The 20,619-nt window shown below is 36.2% G+C and overlaps 1 protein-coding gene across 7 annotated transcripts in view; it reads left to right on the top strand.

Moving 5' to 3' along the window:
• Positions 1 to 20,619, top strand: part of EXOC2 (exocyst complex component 2) — a 254,857-nt gene that overhangs the window by 143,787 nt on the left and 90,451 nt on the right. For all 7 annotated transcript variants that reach the window (XM_081056234.1, XM_081056230.1, XM_081056232.1 and 4 more), the window contains exons 14-20: positions 8,299 to 8,364; positions 8,527 to 8,684; positions 9,082 to 9,203; positions 10,592 to 10,653; positions 15,390 to 15,470; positions 15,944 to 16,003; positions 16,848 to 16,909. In XM_081056234.1, coding sequence (XP_080912360.1) covers positions 8,299 to 8,364; positions 8,527 to 8,684; positions 9,082 to 9,203; positions 10,592 to 10,653; positions 15,390 to 15,470; positions 15,944 to 16,003; positions 16,848 to 16,909 — 611 coding nt within the window. The remainder of the gene's footprint in view (positions 1 to 8,298; positions 8,365 to 8,526; positions 8,685 to 9,081; positions 9,204 to 10,591; positions 10,654 to 15,389; positions 15,471 to 15,943; positions 16,004 to 16,847; positions 16,910 to 20,619) is intronic.

Below are 20,619 nucleotides of genomic sequence, written 5' to 3'. Positions count from 1 at the left end.
TAACCTACTAGTATTCAGGGTCCTCAAGCCTTTGGGTACATATTCCAGGAGGTTCTGAAGAGCCTTGACCCTTGGTGATCCTGATTCAGTAGATAGCTGTTGGATTCCCTGAATAGCCTCTGTGTCCAGGTATCGATACACGTGCGCATGTACACACGTGTGTACACACATAGCAATATAAGTAAAATAGTTACCACCATAAACATGGCTTTTCCCCTCCTGGACAAATAGAACCAAATAAATTTTTTACAACCCCAAGTTTTGGTCATAGCTATAAAAGAAACAAATACCGTGTTTCCCCAAAAATAATACCTAGCCAGACCATCAGCTCTAATGTGTCTTTTGGAGTAAAAATTAATAGAAGACCTGGTATTGTATTGTATTATATCATATCGTATATCATAGATCATATCATATCACATATCATATGTCATTTATATTACATTACATTTATATTATATTATATTATATTATGTTATATTAATTACACCGGTCTTATAGTAAAATAAGACTGGGTGCTATGTGAATTTTTGCTCCAAAAGATGCATTAGAGCTGATGGCCCGGCTAGATCTTATTTTTGGGGAAACATGGTAGAGTCTTAAGATACAGAATATTAGTAGTGGGATGGAGGTCAGAGAAGGTCTTTATGTGGAGATTGTATTGAAATAAAAACTTGAAGCCTGAGAAGGAAACAGCCACACAAAAGATTAAGGAAGAATGCACTAGGCAGAGAAGCATACACACAGAACTCAGGAAAGGGGCTTTGCACATGTGAGAAACGAAGTCGCAGCATCTGGACTCCAACAAGCAGTGGGTGAGGGTATCAGGAGAAGCAAGAGACAAGGCCAGAGGAGCGGGCAGGTGCCAGCACACACCGTGGTAAGGAGCTTGTACTCTGAGTGGTGGAGTAACCTGACCAGATTTTGGGTTTTAAGAAAAACCACTCCGCTTGCCTTTTCAAGAATGAGTTGGCAGGGAACAAAAGTCAAAATCTGGAAGCTCTTGAGGCTGTCCAGGCAGGAAACAGTGGTGGGATTAAGGTTTTGTCAGAAGAGGTGAAGAGAAAAGGATAGATTGATTTCATTTGTGTCTTGGAAGTGGTATTGATCTAACTTACTGAGATCACATGAGGATGGTGAGGACAGGAATTCAGGCACAGCACCCAGATGGGCTCCCAAGTGAGTAGGTATGCCGTTTTCAAAGTCAGAAAGACTTGAGAAAGATAGTACTTGGAGGAAAATACCAATTTTTCACTTGTAGTGTGTTGGATTTGACATTTCTGTGAGTTATTCAAGAAGAAACATCAGGTAGGCAGTCTGAAATTGAAATCTGGGCCTTAGGAAAGATTTGGGCTGGGTTTATACTTTTGGAAGTGTAATATTGTGATTTATAATAAGAAATAATCAATTTTGTCCTCCCACTTCTGTCATACAGCTCCCAAAACCCTTGGAATCTCCTAAGTGAGGAATGATAAAGATATATTTTGTTGTGTTAATGAGGTGGCTTAGATCCCCACTTAAGGATGAAGAGCTGGTCTGGAGGAGAGCAGACTTTGTGCTTAGAGATCAGTACCATCCCCTAATTTCCAGGGAGGGAAGAGAGGTTTGAGGTTAAATCGGTCACCAATGACCAATGATTTAATCAGTCACGCCTGTGTAATGAAGCCTCCATACTAATCCAAAAGGAAGCATTCTGAGAGCTTCTGGATTGTGAACACGGGGAGATTCTGGGAGAGTGCTGGGCTCAGAGGGACACGGAAACTCCCTATTGTTTCCACATATGTTGCCCCGTGCATCTCCTCCATCTGGCTGCTGCTGAGGTATATCCTTTTATAATAAACTGGTGATCTAGTATCATGTTTCTCTGAGTTCTTCAGCCACTCTAGCACGTTAATTGAACCCAAGGAGGGGTTCATAGGAACCTCCAGTCTGTAGCTAGTCAGTCAGAAGCACAGGTGACAACCTGGTCTTGTGATTGGCATCTGAAGTGTGTGTGTATGTGTTGGGTGTGGTAGTCTTGTAGGACTGAACCATTAGCTGAAGTCTGACTCCAGGTAGTGTCAGAATTGAGTTGAATTATAGGACACTGATGTGGTGTCCAGAGAATTGTTTGTTGGTGGGGGAAGCTATCTCCAGTCCACCAGACACACGTCGGCCTTCGGTGCAGAATCCCAAATAGGAAGGCATTAGATAGGAATGATATTTGCAGCTATAAGAATAAATTAGTGAGCAAGTATATAGAAAAAAATGTCTAAAACTAAGACCTGGGAAACTGCAACATTTACAGGATAGCTGTTTCTCACTTCAGTAAGTAGGGGCGGTGCATCTGCTTTTCTACACCTGGGCCACTGTATCACCAAGTATTATTCTGAATCAGAACAGCACACTTGACGGTAACAGAAAGTAGGCTAACAGACATTCAGGGCCATTTAAACATACCTGACTGCTCTATGGAAGTCACCCTTGACATGTCTCATTTCTCATTGAGACACCTCAGGAGCCTGGGTCAGAGCCATTGCAGTGGTCCAATTGTCCACCTCCTTTAGCCTGAGAGGCTGTCACTGGGTTAGTGCAGCATGTTTCCACCTAGCCATGCCCCCCGACACTAGGCTTTCCAGTCACTTCTCACTGTGGCTCAAAAGCACTTGAATCACTTCTCATTTGTCTTAAAAATAAAGGGGAAAAAACCATCAATTTCTGAGTTAAATCTTGGTGTACAAAGAATTCTGAGTGTTGTTTGCCAGTGAACTTAGGAATTTGCTTATTGAATCATTAAGGTGAATTTTGGAAACTAAACTTTAATTCTTTCAAAGCAAAAGTGCATTTCTACAAACAAAAAATGATAAAAACCGGCAGTTTTAATACAAAATTTTAAAATACGTGTAAGTTAGAGCCTGAAGAGTTGTGTGTCTATGTGGGTATTGAGCACTTTTTAATCAGGCATTTCTGATATTTTTGTTGAAAATGTTCGGCAGTGCTTACTCAGGCATTCATGTCTGTGTAGCATTACTTGTATTTTAAATTAGCTTGATGTCAACATCATAGTCATTTATGATGCGTTTGTTCTTAGCATGAAAGTTTTCTTGACATGTCTCTAACTAATAATACATGAATATTTTAACCTTAAAGGAAAATTTTGGCATTGTGTTAAGGAAATACCAGATTTTCTTTCACATTGTACCATTTTGTCCCTACTTCTTTATTTGGAAAGTTTCCTAAGCTTGCCTTTCTTAAGACATTTTATGTAATAATATAGTAATTATATATAATAAGGTTTGTTTTATATAATAATAAATAAAAAGTTACTGAAATCCAGTGGAATAGATTTCTCTTTTAATCAATGTAAAGCAGTATTAAGGAGAAGAGAAATATCAGAAGAAAACATGGCTATCAGTAAATAGATAAAAAATTAATTCTAGAATTCTGTAATATATTTTCTCAAATTACACTGTAAAACCTCTGAAAAGAAGAGCAGTGATTTATAATTTTTAAAAAATAAAATGCAGTTAGTGGCAGACGCAGCTCCCGGCTTTCAGCAGCTTAGAAACCTCCCGCCCGCCCCCTCCCACTCACCCACGGAAGGAGGGCCCTAAGACTCAGGAGTACTGGGCACAGGGCTGGTGGAGCTATTCTCAGCGTGCATTTGTGCAGGAAAGGACAGAAACTGCACGGACTCTCTGAAAACTGTCATCCAGATCCCTCAGCCCCTCGCATTTAAATCTACACTCCCAAATTCACTCTGGGCACCAGGTGACCAGCGCTACCTGCACAATAGGCAGGGAATTCTTTGGCACAGCAGAGGACAACCTGGAGATTACTTGCTGGGCTTAAGACAAGACTGGTTCTGCTTCCTGTTTTGCTTTGCTTGTTTTTTTTTGTTTTTTTGTTTTTTTGTGGTTTTTTTTGCTTGTTTTGACTTGCTTTGTTCTGTCTTTATTTCTTTGGTATCTTTGCCTATGTTGAGTGGGGATTGTCGGTTGTATTTTACACGTGAATGTACTTGATTTGTTTTCTTTGTTGTTCTTGTTGTTGTTGTACTTGGTAATTTGCTTTGTGCTGAAACTGCCCTAACAGGGCCCAGCTTAAGAGGCACAAGATTCAACATATCCAGAAGCCAACTCTAGACCAAACCAGAGTACTACCGGGTTTGACCTACAAGTCACACACCCAGAGGGAATTCTCTGAAGGCACAAGAGCCCATAGAGGCCAAACCTCATTTAAGTGGCCAACCCTCACCCAGCAGAACACCCTGCGGTGGGCAGAGCCAAGTCTCACAACTAGACAGCCTAGGAGTTAAACTCACCTACTCACAAGCAAAAAGCAATTAAAGTTCTTCTTGAACAGGACAATATACTAAACACACGAGCCACCTTTGGAGCACATGCAGAAGAGAAGAACGAAGTAGTCCAAGTCAAATATAAAGGACACATACTACATAAGATAACCCAGCAAGAACTCTAGGGGATCTTCCTAGTACATCAAAGCCAACACAGAGAGTCAGTCAGAATAGGGAGAAAAAGAAACATGTCCCAAATAAAAGAACAGAAGAAACCTCCACAACTGGAACCAAATGAAGCAGAGGTAACCAACCTGTCAGAGACAGAGTTCAGAACACCGGTGATAAGAATGTTTAAGGAGCTTAGAGAAGACATAAAGAAGGATATAGAAATCATAAAGAACAACCAGTTAGAACTAAACGAACAACCAGCTAGAACTAAAGAACACAATTACCAAAATTAAGAATTCACTTGAAGGAATGACCAGCAGGTTAGATGAGCAGAGGATCAAATCAGCGACTTAGAAGACAAGTTAGCAGAGATCACCCAAACTGAACAACAGAAAGAAAAAAGAATGAAAATGCATTAAGAGACCTCTGGGATAACATCAAGCACAACAACATGCGCATCAGAGGAATACCAGAAGGTGAAGAGAGGAAGCAAGGGATCGAGAACATATTTGAAGTAATAATGTCCGAAAACTTCCCTAACCGGATGAAGGAAACCAACATACAAGCCTAGGAAGTGCAGAGAGTTCCAACCAGGATAAACCCAAACAGGCCCACACCAAGACACATTATAGTTAAAATGGCAAAGCTTAAAGACAGAATCTTAAAAGCAGCAAGAGAAAGGCAGAAGGTTACATACAAGGGAACTCCCATAAGACTATCAAATGACTCTTCCACAGAAACATTGAAGGCCAGGAGGGAGTGGCAGGAGATACTCAAAGTGATGGAACACAAAGGCCTACAACCTAGATTGCTTTATCCAGCAAGGCTATCATTTAAAGTTGATGGAGAGATAAAGAGCTTCCCAGAAAAGAACAAACTGAAGGAATTTATTACAACCAAGCCAGCATTGCAAGAAATACTAAAAGGACTTCTGTAAATAGAAGAAAGATGAAAACAATCTACTACAAATTTAAAAGTGGCAATAACTATGTACCTATCAATAATCTCTTTAAATGTAAACGGATTAAATGCTCTATTCAAGAGACAGGGTGGCTGAGTGGATAAGAAAGCAAGACCCTTGTATATGCTGTATACAAGAGACTCATCTCAGATCAAAAGACACACACAGGCTGAAACTGAAAGGTTGGAGTAAGATATTTCATGCAAATGGAAATGAGAAAAAGGCTGGAGTTGCAATACTCCAGCTGGAAGTTCTAGCCACAGCAATCAGACAAGAAAAAGAAATAAAAGGCCTCCAAATTGGTAAGGAGGAAGTAAAATTATCATTATATGCAGATGATTTGATACTATATATAGAGAACCCTAAAGACTCCACCAAGAAACTATTAGAACTGATAGATGAATTTAGTAAAGTAGCAGGATATAAAATTAATATTCAGAAATCAGTTGCATTTGTATATACCAATGATAAAATATCAGAAGGAGAAATTAAAAACAATTCCATTTACAATTGCTCCAAAGACTACAAAATATCTGGGAATAAATCTAACCAAAGATGTAAAAGATCTGTACTCAGAAAATTATACGACACTGAAGAAAGAAATGAAAGAAGACATAAATAGATGGAAACACATTCCATGTTCATGGATAGGAAGAATTAATATAGTTAAAATGTGCATACTGCCTAAGGCAATATACATATTCAACGCAATTCCTATCAAACTACCAACGACATTTTTCACAGAAATAGAACGTATAATCCTAAAATTTATATGGGACCATAAAAGACCCCGGATAGCCTCAGCAATCTTGAAAAATAAGAACAAAGTGGGAGGTATAACGATACCTGACTTCAAACTATACTACAAGGCTACAGTAATTAAAACAGCATGGTACTGGCATAAAAATAGACACGTAGATCAATGGAACAGAATAGAGAGTCCAGAAGTAAATCCATGCCTATATGCCCATCTGAACTACGACAGTGGAAGCAAGAATGTATGATGGAGTAAAGACAGTCATTTCAGTAAGTGGTGTTGGGAAACCTGGACAGACACATGCAAGAAAATGAAGATGGACCACCTCCTTACACCATGTACAAAAATAAATTCAAAATGGCTTAAAGACTTAAATGTAAGATCTGAAACCATAAAATATCTAGAAGAAAATATAGGAAGAAACTTCATGGACATTACCCGGAGTAAGATTTTCACTGATATATCCCCTCGCGCGAGGGAAGTAAGAGAAAAAATATACATGTGGGATTACATCAAACTAAAAAGTTTTTTCACAGCAAAGGAAACCATCAGTAAAACAAAAAGCGATCCTACTGAATGGGAAAAGATATTTGCCAATGATATATCTGATAAGGGATTAATATCACAAATCTATAAAAAACTTACTCAACTCCAAAAAAACAAACAATCCAATTAAAAAATGGGCAGAGGACTTGAGGAGACCTTTTTCTAAAAAGGACATACAGAAGGCAAGAAGACATATGAAGAAATGCTCAACCTCACTAACCATCAGAGAAATGCAAATAAAAACCACAATGAGATACCACCTCACCCCAGTCAAAATGGCTATCTATCATCAATAAATCAACAAACAACAAATGCTGGCATGGATGTGGAGAAAAGGGAATGCTAGTCCACTGTTGGTGGGATTGCAGATTAGTGCAGCCACTATTGAAAACAGTATGGAGGTATCTCAGGAATCTGAAAATGGATTCCACTCCTAGGCATCTACCCGGAGATATCCAAAACTCCAATTGAAAAATCTGTATGCACTCCTATGTTTATTGCAGCAGTTTACACAATATCCAAGATATGGAAACAACCGAAATGCCTGGATTAAGAAGCTGTGGTACATTTATACAATGGAGTATTAGGCAGCCATAAAGAAGAAAGAAATCTCATCATTTGCAACAACATGGATGGATCTAGAGAACATTATGTTAAGTGAAATAAGTCATAAAGAGAAAGACAAGTACCATATGATCTCACTTATATGCGGAATCTAAAGAAAAGAATAAGTGAATGAACTAATCAGAAACAATTTTGGGGACAAAAAGGAAAAAACCAAGAGTTGTTCGATGGGCGGGGGACGGGGGGGGGAGGTGGGGGGGGTAAGGGGAAAGTGAAGGGATTAGGAAGCAGCTGGTAACACAAGATGGCCTCATAGTTTTTTGAAAATTAATTTGGGGAACATAGTCAATAATGTTGTAAAGATTTTTTTGGGTATCCGATGGACATGCGTCCTATTTGGGAGACCACCTAAGGGATACTGTGGATGCCTGATCATGGCATTGTACACCAGAAGCTAAACATTAATGAATGCCAACTATAATTTTATATATATAATGTGATGGCTTGGTGCAAGATTGGAGGGATAGTGGATGGGGGGAGAGGGGTCACAGAAAAAAATATTTAAAAATGCCAGTTATAATGCTTATATTGATAAATATTTGTTAAGGGAACAGAATGGATGTCCTAATATTACTAGACATTAACCCAGCGTTTACTCTTTTACTTCCATACTTCTAGTAGTGAGAAGTGATGTTGAGAAATGTTATCATAGTTTGGTTTAACCCTATGAAATTGTTGATGGAAACGACATATGAAATTCCCCTCTAAAAAAGGTAGTTTCAACTTAATGCTTAAGTTTATTTACGGGAATTGTATTTAAATGCTTTAGGAAGGTAATAAGTTCTTGTTGGAGTAAGAAAAGCTTTCTGATTAGTCATCCTTTAATCAGAAACTTAGATTATTTCTTATACATTCCTTTTAATCAAGTTATAACCATGTTTCATGCTTTCTTTATATACAACCCTTAAAACATTTCTTATTTTTATAAATATTTCTAAAGATAATTTTTTTTTTTTTTTTAAGACTGCTGAGAAGTCAGGGCAGATCGAAAGATCAAAGAATGTAAGGCAAAGACAAAATGATTTTAAGGTAAGTTAAGGGTTGGTGTGGAGACTTTTTACAGGATAGGATTTTTCTCAACCATATTAGACTTTATGTTTAAGATATTTATCATCATTCAGACAGAATCCTTTGTTTGATTTAATCAAGCTAGTGACTTTTAAAGCAGTTTACTTGTTTATTATTGTCTAGAAAATGATTCAGGAAGTCATGCACTGTCTTGTGAAGCTGGTCCGTGGAGCACTGCTCCCACTTAGCATCCCCGAGGGGGTGGTGAGGCAGTACGGAGGCTGGGAGGTGAAGTCCGAGCTCTCTGGACAGTGGCTCACTCATGTCATCCAGACTATGAGGTAAATATGGACACATTCTCCTGAAAATTGTAAATATATTTTTGTCTTAAAAAAAATACTCAATATGGGATACGAATTTTAATGCATTCTCCAAAGAATTTTACTTTCTGTCCTTTGCTTCTACTGTTTCCCTAGCAAGCTGTTAAACCTTTCTGGTGTTTATGTTTAATGAGAATGTCACACTGGGTGTGCATTTTTTATTGTTTAATTCACTGTTACTGTTGTATTATAATCCCTGTTATAAAGTAATCCCTGTTAGGGTCTTACCTTTGCCTTTCTGTTTTCAATAGAATGTTGTAACTTAAAACTCCATAATGAATCATTATAGGATGGCCCAAATAATGACAGGAATTGCTTGGCAATTGCACTCTGCTCACTTTTGTTGTTTGTTTTATAGGCTTACTTATGAATCATTGACCGCCCTAGAAATTCCTAATGACATGTTACAGACTATCCAGGATCTCATTTTGGATCTCCGTGTACGTTGTGTGATGGTCACACTGCAGAGCACAGCAGAAGGTATGTTAAGAAAAATTGATAACATTAACTAGACAATGATTATCTGAACATGCCACCTCTTTCCAGCTTCCAAATCGTTGAAAACAAGAAATTACTTTCATGGAAATTTGAGTATTTTAGATCATCTATAGTTGCTCAATCGAATTTTTTCAAAAGGAATTTTTTTCAAAACTTGAGATGCCAGAACATGCAGAAACAGAGATAGATATACTTTAAAAATATTTAAGGATATAAGAACATCATTATGACAAATGTTAAGCTGAAAAAGTAGAATATAAAATGTATATAAAGTATTATCCCAATTTTGAAAAAATATATATGTATATATACATATACATATATATATATATATGCACATACATATATATATATTTTAAAAGTTTAATTTAGAACTATCGATATAAAATCAGAAGACAGAGTATTGACAATGGTTCTCTGGATAGTAGAAATTATAGGTGATGCTCATTTTCTTTATACTTATTTTTTAGAATTTTCAGGATTTTTACATACAATTATAAAAAACAATTAAGGTTATCTTTACAAAGCAGATAACCTTTGTAAATGTTATCTTTACAAAGCATCTAATTACAAAGTAGAAATTATAGGTGATGCTCATTTTCTTTATACTTATTTTTTAGAATTTTCAGCATTTTTACATACAATTATAAAAAACAATTAAAGTCATCTTTACAAAGCAGCCCTTTGGCTGTTAAATGTTTTCAAAAATATTCAAGAACAGTATTATTAATGACGTAAGTCAGGACTATCTGTCACCAGGACTTATAAGTAGAAAGTTCACATCTGTGCAGAACTGGTGATAATAAACTCTGCAAACAGAGAGGGAATAGAATCCAGGTGAGAAACTGAGCAGTGTCCTCTTAATTCATCACCCCCCACCCCCACCCCCCTAGTCAAGGACGTGAGATAGATGCAGTGCTAAAGGTTTGCTCAGGTGGCATTCCTTTAGCCAAGTGAGAATCAGACTGCTGTTGTCGGGAATGTATAGGATAAAAACAGAATCTGAATTGTTCATTAGAAATTATAGGAGAAGAATATTGTAGTTTATTTTGTGCATGTTTAATATTACCAAGAGTACTGAATAAATAATAAATTGTCTAAAGTTACTGGTAAATCTAGCCTAGCATTCTCCAAATTGGGCTATGCAATAAAAAATTTTATTATCATTAATATTTTATTAGAAAAATCTAGTGAGCAATACATATTTAAATCCTTGAGTCTACCAGAATTATATTCTATCCCTGCTTTCACCAATTTTTTACAGAGCTATAAAAGAACAATTAAAAACAATAGCCTCTATAGAGTTTTATCTCTATAAATTTCAGTGAGATAACTAATAAAAAGTACTTGTGTGTTTGTTTTCCCTGTAGAAATAAAGAGATTAGCTGAAAAGGAAGACTGGATTGTCGATAATGAAGGACTGACTTCTCTAGTAAGTTTAAATTCTATTAAATGATAAATTAGTAGTCTATATTATATTCAAAATAAATGATTTATTATATTGGTAAGGAGCGTATTCTCTCTGTATTGCAACTCTCAGTAGTATCTGGAAATAGAAAAGTAAACATATTAAAGATTTTCTGACAGTCATTTTTACCAAACACTAACCATACATATTAATATTTAAAAATTAATAAAAATAGGGGTTGTTTTAGAATGGTTTTTCTTCATCCTGTAGCACTTACTATTTTCATTTTCATTACATATTTTAATAGATTATGCTTAATTCTAAATTATTCAGCAACTTGATTTTTTTTTTCAGGAAAGCAGGATAGGAAAGCAATACTATTGCTGTCCCCTAAGACAAAATAAAACAAACAACAAACCTCTCCAGATATATACACAGGTCAAGCTAGCAGTTATAACCATGATCTTCATTCTAGAATCATCATCTTTTCAGATAGGACTTGTAGGTTTTAAAAATACCTTTGAAAATAGTTTTCATGATTTATTGTGTTTTTACATGTGTCATAGACCAAATTCTGGGGAGGCAACTAGCTGTTTTTGCCTGCTTAGGAGATAAGAAAACTAGAATAAAATGGTTTTGATTTGCCATTATTTATAAAATAATGGTTGAGTTCGTGTTTTTTTTCCTGTTATCACCATTTTTCCACAAAGTTATTACAATGTCATTGATGTATTCCTTGTGCTGTACTTTATATCCCCATGACTAACTTGTTTTGAGTCAGGTTGTTGAGAAGCAATAATCCCATGTAATATTTCTTCATTTCCTCAAATTTCTGTACTTCTTATTGACAGTCTTCCTTTGAGACTTGAGGAATTTTTGACAAGTTGAAAATTTCCCTTTTAGTCTTCCAAAGTTCAAGGTTCCTTCTTAAGTTAATATAAATACAAGTATACTTTATGCGTAACAAACAATGTGGTTTACAACAGCCATGCTTACTTCCAAATTTTTGTAAATTAAATCAGGCTTCAAATTAGGCAAATTTATTATTTTTAGTAAAATCATTGTATTGTATTTTAAAATATTTATTTTTTAATGAAAAATCTGTTTTAATTTATTTGGTTTATTTTTCATAATGATTTGTATTTAAATACAAACTATCCAATTACTACTTGTGTTACACTAAATATTTAGAGGAGGGAAATGTGGGGTAGACCTGAACCATCCATTATGGCAGCTAGCTGAGCAATGGCGCGTGTAAAATACACATCAGATTTCAAAGACCCAGTACAAAAAGATAGAATGTAAAATACGTCAACTTTTTGTATTGTCTACATGTTGACATCATATTTTGATATATTTCATTACATGAATTATATTAAAACTAATTTTTTCCTTTTAGTTTTCTTAATGTGGTTACGGAAAATCTAAAATTACATGTGTGGTTGTGTTGGTGGCTCACATTGTACTTCTGCTGCACAGTACTGGTGTGAGGAAACTGCTGCACTGGGTTTGGAATCATAATCCTGTTCAGTCCTTAGTTCTGTTACATGATAGGCATGCAATGCTGAAGAAGACACTTAACCTCTCTGCCATTAGGTAAAGAAGAGGCGGAACACTTTCACTGTGTCATTGGTTCAGATTAAATGGGACACTGTGGAATAAAACATTAAACTACAAAGCTTAGTATACATTTAAAGGAGTTTCATTTATTAAACTAGTACCTGTAATGTTATGCCTTACTATGTTTAAAGCTCTTTCATAACCCTATCTCACTTAATTATCACAGCAAACCTGGAAGCCAGGCCAAAAGGGACCATTGGACTATTACACACTGAATATTCTGCCCCTCATGAGATAAGCCAGGGCGGATGAGACAACCAGTTACCATGATGCTCAGTTTTTGCTGTGTGCTTCAGATCATTCTTGTGGACATGAAAAACATACTTATGTTCAACTTGAGAAAACAGAGCATCTGTTTTCAAGGATTTATGTTTCATTGAAAAAATTGACATAAATTCAACATTTAGCAATAAACTAGGTATTGGATTTAGGTCTTCTTCAGGTTACTGTTTCTTGTGCACAGTCACCCTGGAATGTGCTTACTGAGAGCTGCCACACCTGAGATCCTATGGTGTGCTTGTAGGATACGTGCCACATCTGAGTCCTAGTGAGTGTGTATGTGATAGCTGCCGCATCTCAAGTTGTTTGATTATAGTAGATAAGCCTCTGCAAATGCTCTCAAATATTACTGTAAAAGCTTGTTTGTAGTCAATTTAAGGTTTAACTATAATGGTAAGAAACTGTAGCCATAGAATAACTAATTTCGTGTTTGGTCACACACGCAAGCCAGAAAACAACCCACCCCAGCCTGTGGATGAATGACCCCCAGGAAGTTCCACTTGTGGTGTCAGCCAGTCCATCTTCTGGGCAGATGATGAAGAAACATGCTGACATAGGAGATTTAGTTGGTTCCACGTGGTCCTCACTTAGGAGATAAAGTGAATCAATGCTTAGAATGAAAGTCTGTGTTCCAGCTCTATTTTAACCTAACTAATATCTGTAAAATTTAGATTTTGAACAATGACCTAAATTAAATTACATAACTCTAATTTTCATTTTGTTATCTTTTCCGTAGTACTAATCCCATTTGTTTGAAATGAGACTATGTTTCTCTTTCCCTGTGACTGGGATAGGAAAACATTCCTTATCAAGTTAAAGAAATGAACATTAAGTTTAGCCTCATCACTATTCTTTCAGCAGAGGTATTATCTTTAATTTGAACTTCACTTTAGTGCTCTGAAAACAGCTCATTTGAAAGCATACTGTTTTATTCTTACGTTGAAAGTATTTTCTGCCTTTTTAAAATTTGGATAATTCTGAGAATTTTCTTCTTTCAGAAGAACTGGAATGATTTATGATAACTCCTTACAGTCAGCCAAGTTGGTGATTCACTGACAATACTCAGAGATAGCACTTTTTCTATTCTTTTTTTAGAGAAAAGAAAGATGTTTAGATTGTCCCCATCAAGTGAAACTACTCATTGGGTGCTCTGATGCTCTCTATCCATTTATTGTATTAATATAGATATAAAACAAAAATAAAATCTGGTTCAAATTTTAAAATAAGAAATCTCAATAACCACATGTGAACATTAACATTTAACTGTCTACAGTTGAATTTTGGATTTAATTCTCACTATTGTTAACTATTTTAGCATCTTAGATTTTCATACCTTTTGAGGCAGGTACATTGGATGGATAAGATTAGGTATCTGACAAACATTTTGACTCTTTAAATACTTTCTGTACAGTTGGTATTTCATCCTGTAACAACTCCCTAACCCCCTTTTTTGGTACTTCTACTTTTAAGTATTCTTCAAAGCGCCCTCTGGTGGCCTCAGAGTGCAGTATCAAAATGGCATTCAAGTTGAGGCACTATTTTAGCTTTCATGAAGGCTGGGTTCCTTTTTGTAAGAAAATAAACTTGTGTTTTTTCTTCTCTCTCTCTCTCTCTCTCTCTCTCTCTCTCTCTCTCTCTCTCTCTCTCTCTCTCTCTCTCAGCTTGTACACAGGCGTCTATTCTTTTTTCCCCAAACTCTTTTAAAAATTGTAGTGTGTGCTGAGGAGAGATTCTGACTGCAGATTTTTGCACAGAGTTGATTGAGTTGAACTTTGAGCCTTGCACAGTTCCGTGCCCCTGAATGAAATCCAGACCCCTAGTCTCATCTTTGAACTGCTAAGAGCATGCTCAATGGTTGTGACACACTGTGGCCCCTCAGCACTGCCAGATTCTGTCCCTCCTGCCTGGGGCAGTGCACATGTTGTCCTTTCTCCCCGAGTTCACTCCCTCCTTCCTTTTTCTTTTTAGGGGCTGGTCCCTCATGTCCTTCAAATTGCAGCTTAAATGTCCTCACCGTATCAGGGGGCTTTCTTTAACCATCCTATTGAGAACAGATACCCCCTATTACCATTTTTCTCTGAGTTCCCACTTATTTTCATCATGATAATTATTCTAGTTTGAAATTGCATGTATTTCTGTACTTTTTACTTTTTTTAGTAAAAAGTAAGACTTTTGTTGACTCTGACTTTTATGGTTAGTGTCTCTAGAATATACATTTAATGAGAACTTTGTCTGTTTTACCCTTATTATTCCATCACCTACAGAATGCCCGGCACAAAGAAACCTTAAATATAGTTAGAAGCTAAGGTATTAGGATTCATTCAGACTTCTTTTGAATGCCATTTGTTGTACATTTTCCAAATTTCATTTTCTGATTTAATAGATACAGAAAATGAACAATGACTTTTCGAATGAAAGATCTTGGACCTTTCCTGGATCATTATTATGAACATTAAATTTTCTTGAAAGTACCAGAGATGTGGAAGAGGTAGGAGATGGAGCTCACCCAGAATATATCAGGCAAGCAGTGTTGAAAGTATGGACTCATTATATCTGCATTTCATTATGTCATTTGCCTCAGAAGGGGAGATTTTGAAGAAAAACCTTAGTTACACATGACTTGTATTCTTGAATTAATGTACTTTGGAGTCTCAAGAGTCACCCGTTTTTACCGTAAACATCAAGTGCAAAACATGCCAAACGGAAATCTTGATGACTAGATTATTTGTCAGTTTGTCTGTCTCTCTTCCTTTCCATACATCTGGAAAATTGAGAGTTCAGGGCCATCGTCACTTCTGTTAAATGTCGTAATAACCAGTGCTTGTTTTTTAATATTAAGACCTGCCTGTTTTCTCTTCCAGCCATGTCAGTTTGAACAGTGCATTGTACATTCTCTGCAGTCACTTAAAGGAGTTCTCGACTGCAAGCCTGGAGAAGCCAATGTGAGTTTTCTGCTCCATTCAGCCTGCTTCAGACCTGCCCCACAAACCCCTGGGAATCACAGTTGTCGATTTTTTAGTCATTTCAGCATGAGAGCTTTTCCCTGACTGCTTGCTTGTTTCATTTCATCTGACTACATAGGTTGTTGATGTCTTGATTCCAGGAGAGGCTGACAGAAAATTCAAGTGGAAATTTCAGTGTTGTAGGTAGACTACTTGCATTGTTGACACTTTGTATGCAGACACAACACTTGACCTAGGTATTGGCAGGCAGCTCCACGTCAGTTTCCTCTCAGGACAAACTCTGTCAGTGGGTACACTGTTCCCTGGCTCTGCATGTGTGGCCAACTTCAGAGCAAGGTTTCCCACACTGGAGGCAGTTTTCCGTGTGTTAACTTTTTATATTGAACTTCATAAACAAAAATTTTGTTTTCTTAGCTAAGTCCAAAAGTTTTCAGCAAAATTCTTCCTTACAGGTCTTTCAACAAACTAAAACACAGGAGGAGGTGTGCCAGCTGAGCATCAGTATCATGCAGGTAACAAAGAAAAGCACTGATGCCCTGAGCCTGAAATAATGCAAATTATTTGTCCCTCCCCCTTATTTATATCGTGTTTCCCCGAAAATAAGACCTAGCTGGACAATCAGCTCTAATGCATCTTTTGGAGCAAAAATTAATATAAGACCTGGTCTTATTTTACTATAATACAAGACCGGGTCTTATACAATACAGTGGAACGCAACGGAACAGCAGGCAACACAACGCCTTTTTGCTCCAAAAGACGCATTAGAGCTGATTATCTGGCTAGGTCGTATTTTCAGGGAAACATGATAATACATATGTAAAACATTAGGAATGTATTCTTATCATCAGTACATAATAGTATACAGTAAGTAAGGTAACAAAATGAAGTTCGAGGTAAAAATTAATTCCAGTTTGTTTTAGCAACACCCCAATATTTCATTTCCTTCATGCCCCCCTGTGTGTGTTCTCGTGGTACTTTATATGTATTTCTGTTGGAGCACAGACTAAATGACATGGTAGTTGTTTACACGTGTCTAGAGTGGATCTTCTCTTGTTGGCACCAATTCTTTGTGGTCACATAAAGGTGAACATGGGTGAGCATGTCAGTGAGTGAGTCAAAGGAAAAGGTGTTTTTCATAAAATATATGCGAGAATTCAATATTTGGATCAAAATGTAGGTGATTTTAATTTTCTATCGCTTATGTTATGGGAGATATATATGCATACGTACATAGATGCCTCTTACAGGGTATGTTTTTCTGGTTTTTTTTTAAATTTACATAAAATTACATTGAATGTCCAAATAGTTTGGCATCTAAGCGTTCATGTCACTGAAACTTCCTATTTTTTGGCTTAGATTTTTATATATTGTCTGGAACAATTGAGCACCAAGCCTGATGCAGATGTAGATATTGCACAGTAAGTAAAACTGAAATTAATCTCACTGATGCATTTGGGAGGATAGAAAATACAGACTGATGTTATATATTTGGTCTTGTATTCTACAGCTTCCAATAAGACATATAGTTATATTAATGCTATGTGTTTGTATATTTGACCTATATTCTTTCCATAATTTCTTTACCTCCTGAACTCATCTCAGCATTACTAGAGACATGTTAAGCAAACCAAACACATGACTAGCTTACTAATTATCCAAATGAAGAAGTTCTATAAATAATGGAGTGGAAAATTAAAATGCATTACTTCCAGTTGTTAACTTTTACAATTCAGGTGTTAGAGGATTGCATCGATACTCTTGTTAAAGACTCATTATGTTAGTAGGATTAAGTCTAGCTCAGCCTTAGTTGTTTGAGGTGTGAGGAAAAATCTTGATTCCTTTATTTATTTCTTTATTTTTTAAATTTATTGAGGTGACAATTGTTAGTGAAATTACATAGATTTCAGGTGTACAATTCTGTGTTACATCATCTATAAATCCCATTGTGTGTTCAAAACCCAGAGTCAGTTCTCCTTCCATCACCATATATATTTGATCACCCTTACCCTCATCTCTCACCCCCCTACCCCCTTTACTCTCTGGTAACCACGAAATTATTGTCTGTGTCTATGAGTTTTTGTTTCTCATTTGTTTGTCTTATTCTTTTGTTGTTTTGGTTCATATACCACATATCAATGAAATCATAGGGTTCTCTGCTTTTTCTGTCTGACTTATTTCACTTAGCATTATAATACTCTCAAGATCCATCCATGTTGACACATATGTTCCTATATCATCTTTCCTTACCGCCAAATAGTTATGCATTGTGTATATATACCACAACTTCTTTATCCATTCATCTATCGAAAGACATTTTGGTTGTTTCCATGTCTTGACCACTGTAAACAAAGCTGCAATGAACATTGGAGCATTTGTGTCTTTATGTATAAATGTTTTCAAATTTTTGGGGTAGATACCCAGGAGAGGGATTGCTGGGTCATATGGTAATTCTATTCGTAATTTTTTGAGGAACTTTCACACTGCCTTCCATAACGGCTGCACCAGTCTGCATTCCCACCAACAATGTATGAGGGTTCCCTTTTCTCCACAGCCTCTCCAACACTTGTTACTATTTGTCTTGTTGATGATAGCCATTCTGACTGGGGTGAGGTGATATCATTGTGGTTTTTATTTGCATTTCTCTGATGATTACTGATGTTGAGCATTTTTTCATATGTCTATTTGCCATTTGTATGTCCTCTTTGGAGAAATGTCTCTTCAGGTCCTCTGCCCATTTTTCAATTGGGTTGTTTGTTTTTTTATTGTTGAACTTCATGAGTTCCTTGTATCATTAGGATATTAGCCCCTTATCGCAGGCACTGTTTGCAAAAATCTTCTCCCATTCAGTCGGTTGCCTCTTTATTTTGTTGATGGTTTCTTTTGCTGTGCAGATGCTTTTAAGTTTCATATAGTTTCATATGTTTATTTTAGCTTTTACTTCCCTTGCCTTTGGAGTCAAATTCATAAAACGCTCTTTGAACGCAAGGTCCATAAGTTTAATACCTATGTTTTCTTCTATGCAGTTTATTGTGTCAGGTCTTATGCTTAGGTCTTTGATCCATTTTGAATTAATTTTGGTACATGGTGACAGATAGCAGTCCAGTTTCATTCTTTTGCACGTGGCTATCCAATTCTCCCAGCACCATTTTTTGAAGAGGCTTTCTTTTCTCCATTGTATTTTTTTTTGCTTTTTCTCAAAAATTATCTGTCCATATTTATGTGATTTTATTTCTGGGTTCTCAATTCTATTCCATTCGTCTATGTGTCTTGTTTTTCTGCCAGTACTATGCTGTTTTGATTATTGTTGCCCTGTAGTACAAGCTAAAGTCGGGGAGTGTGATACTTCTATCGTTGAACCTTTTTTTAGGATTGCTTTAGCTATTCGGGGTCTTTTGTGGTTCCAAACAAATCTGATGATTTTTTTGTTCTATTTTTTTTTAAAATGCCATTGTGGTTTTGATAGGGATTGCATTAAATCTGTATATTGCATGGGTAATATGGCCATTTTAACTATGTTGATTCTTCCAATACATGAGCACAAATGTCTTTCCATTTCTTTATGTCTTCTTCAACTTCTTTTAAAAATGTCTTATAGTTTTTAGCATATAGGTCTTTCACATTCTTGGTTAAGTTTATTCCTAGGTATTTTATTCTTTTGCTGCTATTGCAAAAGGAATTGTTTTTTGTATTTCTTTTTCTGAGATTTCATTGTTAGTATATAGGAATGCAATGGACTTTTGTACATTGATTTTGTAGCCAGCAACTTTACTGTATTCGTTGATTGTTTCTAACAGCTTTTTGGTGGAGTCTTTAGGGTTTTCTATACATAGCATCATGTCATCTGCAAAGAGTGATAATTTAACTTCTTCATTCCCAATTTGGATGCCTTTTATTTCTTTCTCTTGCCTGATAGCTCTGGCAAGGACTTCCAACACTATGTTGAAAAGCAGAGGTGATAAGGGACAGCCTTGTCGTGTTCCTGAACGTAGAGCAAAGGGCTTCAGTTTTTCACCATTAATTATGAGATTAGCTGAGGGCTTGTCATATATGGCCTTTATTATGTTAAGGTATTTTTCTTCTCTACCTTTTTTATTAAGTATTTTAATCATAAATGGAATTTGTGTCTTGTCAAATGCTTTTTCTGCATCAATTGATATAAACGTTTTGTCTTTTATTTTGTTTATTTGATGTATCACGTTGATGAATTTGCGGATGTTGAACCATCCTTGTGACTCTGGGATGAACCCCACTTGGTCGTGATGAATTATCTTTTTAATGTATTGTTGCATTCGATTTGCTAGAATTGTGTTTAGGATTTTTTGCATCTGTATTCAACAGAGATATTGGTCTGTAGTTTTCTTTTTTTGTGTTGTTTTTTCCAGGTTTTGGTATCAGGGTAATGTTGGCCTCATAAAATGAGTTAGGGAGTACTGACTCTTCTTCAGTTTTTTGGAAGAGTTTGAGCACGATTGGTATTAAATCCTGTTTGAAGGTTTCGTAGAATTCACTAGTGAAGCCATCTGGTCCTAGAGTTTTGCTTTTGGGAAGGTTTTGGATGACTGATTCAATTTCGTTACTGGTGATCGGTCTATTTAGATTTTCCGATTCTTCATGATTCAGCCCAGGAATGCTATATGTTTCTAAGAACTTGTCCATTTCTTCTAGGTTATTGAGTTTGGTGGCGTATAGTCCTTCATTATATTCTTAGATTCTCCTTTCTATTTCGGTGGCATTTGTGATAATTTCTTCTCTTTCATTTCTGATTTTGTTTATTAGTGTCTTCTCTTTTTTTATCTTACTGAGCCTAGACGAGGGTTTGTCAATTTTGTTAATCTTTTCAAAGAACCAGCTCTTTGTCACATTAATTTTTTTTGTTGTCTTTTTGCTCTCTATTTCATTTAGTTCTGCTCTGATTTTTGTTATTTCCTTTCTTCTGCTGACTTTGGGTTTCATTTGTTCTTCTTTTTCTAGTTCTTTAAGGTATAACATAAGGTTCCTTACATGGGATTTTTCTTGTTTCTTGAGATAGGCCTGTAACGATATAAATTTCCCTCTTAAAACTGCTTTCGCTGCATCCCAAAAATTTTGGTAGGATGCATTTTCATTGTCATTTGTTTCTATGTATCGT

Source organism: Rhinolophus hipposideros (genome assembly GCF_964194185.1).
Source record: "Rhinolophus hipposideros genome assembly, chromosome: 8".
NCBI classification, from domain to species: Eukaryota; Metazoa; Chordata; class Mammalia; order Chiroptera; family Rhinolophidae; genus Rhinolophus; species Rhinolophus hipposideros.
The sequence above is the reverse complement of the archived record's forward strand: the minus strand, read 5'-3'. Positions and strand labels throughout refer to the sequence as shown.